General features: G+C 40.4%; 1 protein-coding gene across 1 annotated transcript; it reads right to left on the reverse strand.

Moving 5' to 3' along the window:
• Positions 1 to 1,087: 1,087 nt before the first annotated feature.
• On the reverse strand, positions 1,088 to 7,592 carry LOC107545210 (olfactory receptor 7E178-like). Its single transcript, XM_016223258.2, has 2 exons — positions 7,564 to 7,592; positions 1,088 to 2,102 (listed from the first exon to the last, which is right to left on the reverse strand). The coding sequence occupies exons 1-2, from the start codon at positions 7,590 to 7,592 to the stop codon at positions 1,088 to 1,090; spliced, it is 1,044 nt and encodes a 347-aa protein (XP_016078744.2).
• Positions 7,593 to 12,937: the final 5,345 nt, after the last annotated feature.

Raw genomic sequence — 12,937 nt, forward strand, 5'->3', positions numbered from 1 at the left:
AGCTAGAGGAGTGGGTAACCTTGTGGGAGAAGGGAGAGCACAGTGAGCAACCAGCTTCCCCAGCCTTGTAGTGCCCCAGAGGAAGGACCTGTTTCATTTCCACCCCACCCAGAGAATGGCAAAGCGTCCACATAAAGACACAGCTAAAAGCAAGGAAGAAAGCAGGGACTACCAAGGTCAGCCACAACAGGATGTAGGACTGGAGTAAAAACGGACATAGAGACCAATGGTACAGAATCAAGAAATAAACGACTGCATACACGGTCAACTAATATTTGACAAGGGAGGTCCCATTGGTTCGCAATCTAAGGAACTTCCCAGTGAAATTTGAACTGTCACATGCACAGAAGGCAAGGAGAGACCAAAGAAAGAAGCAGCTCACTCCAGGTTTGTAGGTGGTAGTTTTCATAAGCCAGAGAGTTTACATACAATGCTTGTCTCAGAAACCACAAGACAAATAGAACTACACACCTCCCCACCAAATCTTAAAAGTTTATATATAATAAAGGCCTTATCTGTGTTCAGCCATGTATAACATCCAGATGGTCTCAACCACACATAACTAGCTCAAGGGTATATCCTTGGGCCAGCTTCTAGCTCAGGGTAGGCAAGTGAAATGAACATTCCAAGGACAAGGGTGAGGGTGAGGAGTCTCTGATTCCCCAGGTCCAGCTCTTGGGCCCACTGGCAGTCACATCTTCTGGATGAACTCCTCCAACAAACCCAGTCATCAGTATTTATAAAGTTCTCCAGGGCATTCCAAAAAAATTCACAATTGAAAACCAGTAAACTGCATCCTCAGAAATTACCTGAATAAATAGATTTGACAGATGCAAAGTTTGTATGGAAAATACTCGAAACTATGGGGAAGATGTAAAGTTTAAGGATATACTAAGAGAATTGTGCATTTCACATGCATACAGAGTCAATGAGGAGAACCTCCCATGCATTTACTGTGATGTACAAAGAATCTCAGGATACTCTGCCAATTCAATTTAGGACAAATCAAAAGAAGCAAAGTTCATAGCTGAAGCACAGAGGAACAAAAACCATGAGACTAAAAAGAATGTGACCAAGGAAACAGTATTCACAGGTCTCCAAGTTTGGTTTCACTAGTTTTTCCAGCTACACTGCAGAAAGGATTCCACAGATATTGAGATGAGACCCCTCTGCTGTAGAGCCTCCATAGGGCACACTTAATGTCCCTGTTCCTCAGACTGTAAATGAATGGGTTCAGCATGGGGACGACTACGATATACATGACTGAGGCCACCACATCCTTCCTGGGGGAAGGGAACAACACTGACCCAAAGTAAACTCCAATGGCTGTTCCATAAAATAAGCAGACAACTGACAGGTGAGAACCACAGGTGGAGAAGGCTTTATACTTCCCACCTGTTGATGGAACTCTCAGAATGGAGGAAACAATTTTATAGTAAGAGAAAAGGATCCCAGAGAGTGGAACACCACCAAAGATGACACCAGCAAAATACATGACTATGTTATTGGTGAAGCTGTCACAACAGGCAAGATGAAAGAGTTGAGAAGGATTACAGAAAAAATTAGAAATGTTTACATCCTTGAAGCAGGTAAGTTGTTCCACAATCCAATAGTGGAGCTGGGAGTCCGAAAGGCTGATGAAAAATGACACTAAGACAAAGAAGCAGCAGAGGCGAGGGCTCATGATGACTGAGTAGCGCAGAGGGTGACAGATGGCCACAAACCGGTCATAGGCCATCGCAGTCAGGAGGAGACTATCCAAACATCCAAAAAGCATATAAAATGACATCTGTGTCAGGCAGCCAAAATAGGAGATGGCTCTGCTTTGAGTCTGGATGTCCACAATCATCTTTGGGACGCTGGTGGAGGTGAAACACATGTCAGCCAAAGAAAGGTTGGCGAGGAAGAAGTACATGGGGGTGTGGAGGTGGGAGTCAGAGCTGACAGTCAGGATGATGAGCAGGTTCCCCAACACAGTGACCAGGTACAGGGACAAGAAGAGCCCGAAGAGGAAAGGCTGCAGTTCCAGATCATCTGAGAGGCCCGCGAGGAAGAATTCTGAGACATGTGTTAGATTTTGTAGTTCTATGTATCCAGGACACCTTTTGAGAAAGAAAAGAGGGTAGGGAAAAAGGAATTAAGTAAATGGGCACACTGCACTCTTGTCAGTATTTTCTATTCAGGCCAAGCACTTGTGAGGTCATACACCCCAGTACCTTTAGCAATATTTCTCAGTATGACAAGTCCTATCTAATTAGAACTGTTTCTTTATTGGTTTCTGTGTTATTCACCTCTTTCCATACACACTTTACTTACCAGAAACTCAACTGAAGAGTATCAGAGGAGCAAGGACATTAGAGATAATAAATCCAAACTCACAGGAAAACACAGCCTACTTCTTTCTTTTTTTAATTTTATTTTTTCTATCCCCTTTTCTCCCCCTTTGCCCTCTTCCACTTCCACCCATCCTCCTCCACTCTGGCAATCACCACACTGTTGTCCATGCCCATAGTTCTCTCTATTTTGTTTCTCTTTTTTACTCAATCCCTTCCCACCCTCCCTCACCCCCAGCCTACATCTTTAAAAAATATATATAGAATAAGAAATACCCTTCAACCAAGATGGCAGCAGATTAAGTGGAAACTACACTAACCTCCTCACAGGACCAAACTGGAATTACAACTAAATTATTTTTAGAAAATCATCCTGAATATCCAACTGAAGACTAACTGGAGAGAAGCTTTATAACGACATACATACAGAAGAAGCCCTATCAAGACTGGCAGGAAGTGTGGACACATGACAGGGCTGGCCTAGCTCTCAAGGATGGCAGCTGAAATTCCAAAGAAATAATTCAGCTGTGGGGTGGTTCCTCCTCAGAATTGTGGGATCTAAACCCCAAATGGGCTCCCAAGCCTAGAACACCAGAACTGGGAAAGGCACCCACATAACATCCACCTGTGAAAAGCAGTGGGGTTTCTATCTGCCAGGGAGAGATGGCATAGAAACAAGGGCACACTCTTGAAGGGCGAAGGCACACAATTTTATTCTCAGCTATTCAACCTGAGCTCTGGTGGAAGGAGGGTAGAGCAGACTAGAGCCTCATGAGAAGAGTCTGGGGTTGATGGCTCTGGGAAGAGAGCTGAAGGGTCAACCACCAGGATCCCTGTACTGAGTCATTCCCCCATATTTCAGAAGCCAGCTTTCTTGAGCAGAGCACTCCCCTCCATCAGCCTGGGGAGAAGCAATAGCCCCACCAACTGGAATGGCTCTCACTCACCCTATGGAGCATATGCCCTGCTGAGGAATACAGTGACTAAGCTTAACAGGCAGCCTGCAGGCATAGGTAGATCTCTGGGTGCTTTGAGACTTTTGCTGACCTACCCCCAGGCCTGGTACTAGTAAATGCTGGCCTTGGTGAACAGCTTGGTGCTTTCTGCACATACCTGGGACCAGTAGAAGAAGCCACAAGCTATGAATCACTGATAGTTCCAAACAGGCTGCCCAGGGCCAGTTACAGGCAGCTTCTGACAGAGGCCTGCACTGGAGTCCCTCCAAAGAGGCCCAGAACCAATATACTCAGTGGCCAGCTTCAGACAACAGCACAGCAGGATCCAATAAGCTTCATAAACAACATATTCACAGGGTCATATCAGCAGAAACGAAACCCTGCCAAGGCAAATTCTGCTTCATGTGATCAGCACCTGCACGGCACCTCCACACTGCATTGGTGGTTGAGCCTCACAGTCAGTCAGCCTGAGGGTCAATCCCAGACAAAAATGGCCAAAAGCAATCAAGACTCAATTACAATTGGAGGGCCCACATAATGCACACAAGGGGCATTCCTAGAGCACCCAGCTCAGATGCTCAGGGAGACTGTGCAGCTGGGTCCAACAGAACACCTACTACATAAGGCCACCCTATCAAGACTGGGAGTAATAGCATATGTACCTAATACATAGAAACAAACACAAAGAGGCAGCCAAAATGGGGAGATAAAGAAAAGACCCCAAATGAATGAAAAAGAGAATTCTCCCAAAGAACAGCTAAATGAAATGGAGGCAAGCAATTTATCAGGTATAGAGTTCAAAGTAATCATTATAACTATGCTCAACAGCATGGGGGGTGGGGGGGCGGAGATTTAGAAACAGAAAAAAGGACCAGTCAAAAATCAAGAAAGCTATATCTGAAATAAAGAATACACTGGAAGAAATAAACATTAAGTTGGATGAAGCAGAGGATCGAATAAGTGATTTGGAAGACAAATGAGAGAAAAACACCCAATCAGAGCAGCAAAAAGAAAAAAGAATTTTAAATAATGAGGCTAGTTTAAGAGACTGTTGAGACAACATGAAGTGTAACAACACCCACATAAAAGGGGTACTAGAAGGAGAAGAGAGAAAGCAAGGAATTGAGATCCTATTTAAAGTAATAATGTTTGAAAACTTTCCTAACCTGGTGAAGGAAACTGAAACACAAATCCAGGAAGCCCAGAGATTCCCAAACAAGATGAACCCAAAGAGACTCACACCAAGACACATCACAATTAAAATGGCAATTGTTAAACACAAAGAGAGAATCTAAAGCTGCAAGAGAAAGGCAGTTAGTTACCTACAAGGGACCTCCCATAAGACCTTCAGCTGATTTCTCAACCCAAACATTTCAGGCCAGAAGAAATTGGCATGAAATATTCAAAGTGATGACAAGCAAGCACCTACAACCAAGGCTATTTTACCCAACAAGTCTATCATTTAAAATTGAAGGAGAAATAAAGAGCTTCTCAGACAAGAAAAAGCGAAAGGAGTTTGTTACCACCAAACCAGTATTACGAGAAATGTGAAAGGTCTTTCTAGAAGAAGAAAAAGGAAGATGAGAAGGAGGAGGAGGAAGAGGGGAAAGAAAAACAGATGAACATAGTTTAAAAAATAAAATGGCAATAAATATGTACTAATCAATAATCACTTTAAATGTGAATGGCTTAAATGCTCCAATCAAAAGACATAGGGTAGCTGAATGGATAGAAAAAAAAAGACCCATGTGCATGCTGTCTTCAAGAGACCCACCTCAGAATGAAAGATACAGACAGGCTAACACTAAAGGGATGAAAAATATATTTCATGCAAATGGAAAGGAAAAAAACTGGGGTAGCAATTCTGAAATCTGATAAAATAGACTTTAAAACCAAGGCTATAGTAAGAGACAAAGGGCATTAAATATTGATAAAGGGAGCAATTTAACAAGATTATATAAGCCTTGCAAACATTTATGCACCCAACATAGGAGCACCTAAATATGTAAACCAAATATTGATGTACACAGAGGAAGAGATTGACAGTAATACAGTCATAGTAGGGCATTTTAACACTCCATTAAGATCAATGCATAGATCTTCCAGACAGAAAGTCAACCAGGAGATGGCGGCCTTAAATGACACACTAGATCAGATGAATTTAATTGATATCTTCATAGCCTTTCACCCCAAAGCAGCAGAATATACATTCTTTTCAAATGCACATGGAATGTTTTCTAGGACAGACCACATGTAAGGACACAAAGCTAGTCTCAACAAATTTAAGAACTGAAAGCATCTTCTCTAACCATAATGCTATGAAACTACAAATAAATCACAAGAAGAACACTGAAAAACACACAAAGGCGTGGAGGCTAAATAACATGATACTAAACAATGAATGCGTAAACAATGAGATTAAGGAAGAAATCAAGACACCTTGAAACAAGTGGAAAATGAGAACACAACAACCCAAAATCTGTGGGACACAGGGAAAGCAACCCTAAGAGAGTAACTCATAGCAGTTACAAGCCTATCTCCAGAAACAAGAAACTCAAATAAACAATCTAATATTACACTTAGAGGAACTTAGAAAAGAACAACAAACAAAGCCCAAAGTGAGTAGAAGGAAGGAAACAATAAAGATCAGTGCAGAAATAAACAAAATAGACACAAACAAGCACTATTTTATCTTGTCTATAGTCCTATGGGACTTTCCAGAAAAGGGTGAAAACACTGGCATGAATGGTCAAACGTGTGGAATTCACATTGCCCTCTTTGTTTCTATAAATAATGGAAGAGACTATTCAATATTTAACTGAGATTTTTTGTTTTTGATGCCTCGTCTCTGCCAAGTTATAGCCTTGGGGTGGGAGATCAGAAATGCATGAGACTCCATCATTTCCCTCCATATACTACGCATGTACTTGTAAAAACAAAAATGAAACGTCGTGTCAGGGATGTAGGGAAACCATAACTTCAGGTCACCAAACACTTAAGTCATATGACATGAGAATTAGCCTTATCATTATTATTAATAAAATATCTTAAATTTATTTTGCCCTTGCTTTATGCATCTGTCACATATTTATTACATAGAGGGGCATCCATTATTTCTTTCATCTTTATTCAGTGACACTGTGTCAGCTAGGAATCGACTCAGATGACAATCCAAAGTTTCAAAGACACTAAGAACTTTCCCTATAACACAATAATAATACGTGGAGCAGACAGGATTAAAATTAAATTCTCAGTCTCTGAAGTTTCATGCACTAAACTTCAGTGTGCCCAGATTTTCTGAAAGTTTTAAGCAGGAGTGCAGAGAACTTAACCACAGGTACATCCAGGGTTCATTTTAAACTGTTTTTAGTATCCTCAGTAGGAATGGACCCCAAGACTCTGACTTTGTCTCTTTTTGAAATTGAGTAGGTTGATTATAAGAATAGAGAAAGAAATGGACAGTTGAAGTGAAATCCAGGAGCAAGGACAAGAGAGAGATCTTCCCTAAATGATCGTGTGCCAATTATTTCTATGACCTTTGCCTCTGATCTCAGCCATCCTTTCTATGGTTGATGCAGCAAATGCTACCTACTGCTCTCCACTGTGGTCTGCCAGAAAACTCCATAGGGAAGAGCAGAGTGAGCAGGGGTTCCTGTCAGGATTGACAGAAAATGAAATGACTGTTTGGGTCAGCAGAGGAGAAGGCTGGCCAGATGCCCTGTGTCTGGAGTCAGACTGCCCAGATTCAAACCTGGCTTCAGCTCTTTCTATCTCATGACCTGGTACAAGTTACATAACATGCTATGCTCCTTTCCATTTATGTAAAAGAGTAATAAATAATCTGTGTACTTATCATTCAGGAGAGATTATGCAGATGAAACCAAGCAAAGTATATAAAACACATGTCCCAGAGCCTGGCACTTGGGAAGCCCTCAGTAAAAGTACATGATGCTCTGGTTAATGTCATCCCTCTCATCATCACCTTCATGATCGTTTTGGGGTGCTTAGGGGAAAGTTTAGAGAGACTCATTTTCTGCTATACTGGGAAAGATGCCAACCAGAGCCAGAACCAATGAGTGTGGAAGCAGAACTCTGATTGAGAGTCTCACACCCCCACCAGAACCAAGAACACAAACTTCATAGAGCTCTGATCTGAAATGTTGTATATTGGTGCCCTCTCACCTATCTGTCCCAACTGCCATGTTCATCTTGTTGAGGAGGAAATCATGCTCTCAGTGGTTCCTTCTGCAATCACCATCTCCCACAGTACTTACTGGGCTGGGCTGCATCTCTGCTGGAGCATGACCAAGGAGTATGGATGGATCTGCTGCCCTTCTCCTGACTTGTGTGTGATAAGGCCTTGGGGTTTCTCCTCAGGACTAGCAGGAAGACAGACTCAGGCTGGGACCTTCTGCTGCATATGCCCACAAAGGAAGGAGACACAGATATGTAGCCACTGTAGTAAGACTAGCAAACATAAGGGCTAGAGGCACCAGCCAATTATTTACTATAGTGTGACCTGAGGGACTCAATGCTCAGATCGCCTAATTAGGCAACTGGTCCACGTTGTCTTAATCTCTGTGTATTTGCTATTGTTAATGAAAGGCAAAAAAGAAAAAACTAAATGCCCTTGGAGGGTCTTGGTCCTTTCTCTCCTGAGGAGGAAGGTCACCTACTCCTTGCATCTTACTTCCAAGTTTTAGGATCTTAACATAAGATTCAGACTTATTTTTCAATTTAACCACTTAATGTATGATTTTAATACCTGTAAATCCATTGTATTACTCATGAAATCTATGCAGAATTAGGCCTTCTACACAAGAATGTGATATTATTTCCATTTTATCAGTTAACATTTGTTTCTGAGGATAACTTCTTATTTTCATTTCCTTAGATATTGCCTGGGTTGGCATTTTGTATTTTCAAGATTTACAGGTCTGGGGGTTTTTTGTGTGGATTTGTTTTGTTTTGGAGGGGTTGTTATTATTTTTGTTTTGCTATTTTGAATGAATTTTATTTCTAAGATTTTTCTCTAATTGAATGATATTAGTATATTAAAGTACTATTGATTTTTATATATTTATTTGATAACTGGTGCTTAACTACTTCAGGGAGCCTCTCATAAGGTTTTAATCAAGGTGTTGCCCAGGGCTGCAGTCATCTCAAGGCTTGACTGGCAGAGGCCCAATTCCAAGTTCACTCACAAGGCTGTTGGTAGGATGCCCATGTTTGCAGGCTATTGGCCAGAAATTTTTCCCAGTTCCTTGACAAGTGGGCCCTTGATGGGGCAGCTCCCAACATGGCAGTTGGGTTATATCAACCCTGGAGAGCAAAAGAGGGACATCAGGAAGAGAGCCAGGTTTGTTTCACTCTATTTTCATTGTTGGAAGCAAGTCACTATGTCCAGCACAAATTCAATGGGAGGAAATACACAAGAGCATGGAAACCAGGAATTGGGGTCTCAGGTACTGCCCACCACATAGGCCTCATCTAGAAAGGCTTTGTGCTCAGGCTCTTAAAGACTCAGATCACATTTGTCTGCCTTCCAGCATAGTCTCAAATTTATCATACAACAAAAATTCATTGGAGACAACCTTGCAAATGGGTAGAACTTCCTCTCCATTGGAAACTTCTGCAGATCTGACTATATTACTTCTCTATTACTTCTGGTCACACAGTCTCAAATAGACCCCTTGGTTTCTGTTATACCAGGATAGCTCCTCCATCAACATCCGTCCAATTTGTACCCATTCCACAGTCAAATTTAACAAATATCCCCAGCAGTTCAGATTTCTGCTAACTAGAAAGCAATCTACTCACTCCAGAATCTATTTTGTTTATATTTCCTTGTGTTCTTAGCTCTTAAAAACTACAATAAAACGTAGTTTGGGTTTCTCTATGTGTTGTTGGTTTTTTTTTTTCTACTGGATAAAGTGGGATGTCTGTGGATAGTGGTGTGCTGTAACCTTCTAAATCCTATCCATGCAAGCTTCCTGATCTAGAGATCTCTCTGCTGAGGAACATGGAGGTTGGTTTCTCATTAAGTGATATGAAGAAAACTGTAGATACTATTTTGTTGAACTCAAAAGGAACCCAAAGAATGAGTTATCATGACAGACGACAGGGAAGAATGGTAATAAAGTGAAATTTTAACCAGACCATTACTAGTAAGCGAAGAGAACTCCCCTTTGCTGACAACATCGTCCTTTGTAATTCTAGAGTAATGTAAAAGAAGATAAGTTTAATGTGATGACTTGGTAACTTCATGATCCTCAGACATCATTAGAGAACACAGCAACTATAAATATATCATAACTGATTTTCTAGTTGTATATTCGTGGCCAATACATATCATTTAAAAACACCTTTTTCCTGATCATATTTTACATTCTTCCAGTTGCAAATACCTAATGAAATACTTTATACCTCATATCACAACATCTGTCAGAGTTCAATTAAAAAAAGAGAAACCAACCAGGCATTCTGATGAAGATTATTTAATATAGGAAATTGTTTAAATAGTACCTTATTTGTTCTTGCAATATTAGATGAGATTGTTTTCTTAGTTTCTCTTTCTGATAGTTCATTACTGGTGCATAGGAATGGCACGATTACTGGATATTATTTTTTAACCTGCTACTTTGCCAAACTCATTTATTAGATCTTAGAAGCTTTTTGGTGGAGTCTTTAGGGTTTTCTATGTACAATACCTGAGCCTTTTTCAGTGACAGAGTGTTATGTGTGGCCAGCAGGCAGATGCAGGTCTCAGGGTGTGCTGTGCCTTTTGCTGAGCATCCCCAGGCTTGGTACTGGTGGCGGCCAGCCTTGGTTTGCAGTATGGCTTCTCCCACAGGCCTCCAGACATAGTACAGAGAGCTACCAAACATGGACTGTTTTGTAGCTCCTACTAGGTGCCCCAGGCTCATCAAAGAAAGTAGCTGAACTTAGCCTGCACTGGAGGCCCTCCCAAGAGCCCAGAACCAACACTCCTGGTAGTTAACTTCAAACCACTATAGAGAACCACCCAATAAGCTCCACCAAAAGCACACCCAGAGGGTGATCCTGAAAGGCACCAGGGCCTTCTGGGGCCAAACCCTGTCTATGGGGACAGCCCCAACACAACAGACTGTATGCTATGATTATGGCCAATACTGAGCCAATCAGCCTGAAAGTTAAATACACCCACTGAGACACAAACAGTAATCAAGGTTCAACTTCAACAGGAGGGTACACACAGCCCACACAAGGAGCACTCTTGAGCACCCAGCTCAGGTGATCAGGGAGATTGTGACACTAGGCCTTCTAGGACACCCACTACATAAGACCAACCTGCCAAGATTGGAAGACACAGGAGATCAACCTAACACAGAAGAAAAAAAACAAAACACAGAGACGCAAACTAAATGAGAAGACAAAAAAAACATGTCCAAAGTGAAAGAACTGGAGGAAACTCCAGAAAAAAAAACTAAACAAAATGGAAGCAAGGAATCTACCAGATACAGAGTTCAAAACGCTGGTTATAAAGATGCTCAGTGGACTTAGGGGAGGAATATATGAACTCACTGAGAGCTTCAACACAGAGATAGTAAGTATAAAAAAAGAACATAGAAACCATAAAAAATAGCCAGTCAGGTATGAAGACTACAGTATCTGAAATAAAGAATACACTAGTAGGATCTAGTAGGATTCAACAGCAGATTAGGTGAATCAGAGGATTGAATCAACCATTTGGAAAAGAAGGTAGCAGAAAACATCCAACTGATCAGCAAAAAGAAAAAAAAAATTTTTTTTTTAACTAGAATAGTTTAAGGGACCTCTGGGACAACATCAAGCATATCAACATTCACATCAGAGGAGTACCAGAAGAAGAAGAGAGAGAGCAGGGGATTGAGAATTTATTGAAGAAATAATGACTGAAATCTTCCCTAAGCTGGCAAAGAAAATAGACACACGGCCCGGCCGGGCATGGCTCGGAGGTTGAGCATCGACCTAGGATCCAGGCAATCAGGGTTCGATTCCCGGTCAGGGCACATGCCTGGGTTGTGGGCTCGATCAATGACTCTCTCATCATTGATGTTTCTGTCTCTCTCTCTTCCTCTCTCTGAAATCAATAAAGATATAAAAATATATATATATTTTAAAAAGAAAAGAACATAGACATACAGTCCAGGACAGAGAGTCCCAAAAAGATGAACCCAAACAGGCTCACACCAAGATACATTTTTTAAAATGCCAAAGGTTGGTTAGAGCTTCATTCCAATACTTTAAGATTGCAGGTTTGACCCGGGTCAGGGCACATAGAAGAATCAACCAATGAATGCATAAGTAAGTGGAGCAACAAACTGATCTCTCTCTTTCTCTTTCTCACTAAAATTAATCAATTAAAAATTAAGTGCTACTATATTTTTAAAAAATATGTTTGCTAATACATCCCCTAAGGGAAGAGAAACAAAGGAGAAAATAAATAAATGGGACTACATCAAACTGAAAAGCTTCTGCACAGCAAAAGAAATCAACAACAAAATGAAAAGGGGACCCACTGCATGGGAATACATATTTGCCAATGATACATATGATAAGGGGTTAATATCCAAAATATATAAAGAACTTATACAATGTAACTCAACACCAGGAAGACAAACAATCCAATTAAAATTGGGCTAAGGATCTAAGTAGACACTTCTCCAAAGAGGACATACAAATGACTAACATATGAAAAAATACTCAACATAAGTAATCATCAGAGAGATGCAAATTAAAACTACAATGAAGTACCATCTCACACCTGCCAGATGGCTACCATCAATAAATCAACAAACAATAAGTGCTGAAGTGGATGTGGAGAAAAAGAAACACTAGTGCACTCTTGGTGCGAATGCAGAGTGGTGCAGCCACTATGGAAAAGAGTATGGAGTTTCCTCAAAAAATTAAAAATGGAATGCCTTTTGATCCAGTGATCCCACTTCTGGGAATATATTGTAAGAATCTCAAAACACTAATTTGAAAAGGTATATGCACCCCTGTGTTCATGGCAGCATTATTTATGGTAGCTAAGATATGAAAGCAATCTAAACCCATCAATAGATGATTTTATAAAGAAGTGGTGGTGGTGGGGGGAGTATATATATATATATGTGTGTGTGTGTGTGTGTGTATCTATATATATATATATATATATATATATATATATATATATATATATTGCTTATCCATAGAAAAAGAGTGAAACCTTACCATTTGCAACAACATGCACGGACCTAGAGGGTGTTATACCAAGTGAAATAAATACCATTTGATTCACTTATATGTGGAATCTAAAGAACAAAGTAAAACAACAAACAAGGCAGAAACAGGCTCATAGATATGGAGAACAAACAGATGGTTGCAACAATTAAGAAGTAAAAATTGATAGCCACAAAATAATTACAGGGATGTATAGAACATCATATGGATAATAGTCAATAATATTATAATAATTATGTATGGTGCCAGGTTGGTAGTAAACCAATCAGGGGGATCACTTCATAAATTATATAAATGTTTAATTATTATTCTGTACACCTCAAACTAATATACAATAATATTGAATGTTAACTGTAATGAAAAAAGAATTTTTAAAAATCTTGTAGGCTAAAAATATAATTGTTG

The sequence above is a fragment of the Miniopterus natalensis genome, chromosome 4 (genome assembly GCF_054644295.1).
Source record: "Miniopterus natalensis isolate mMinNat1 chromosome 4, mMinNat1.hap1, whole genome shotgun sequence".
Taxonomy (NCBI): Eukaryota; Metazoa; Chordata; class Mammalia; order Chiroptera; family Miniopteridae; genus Miniopterus; species Miniopterus natalensis.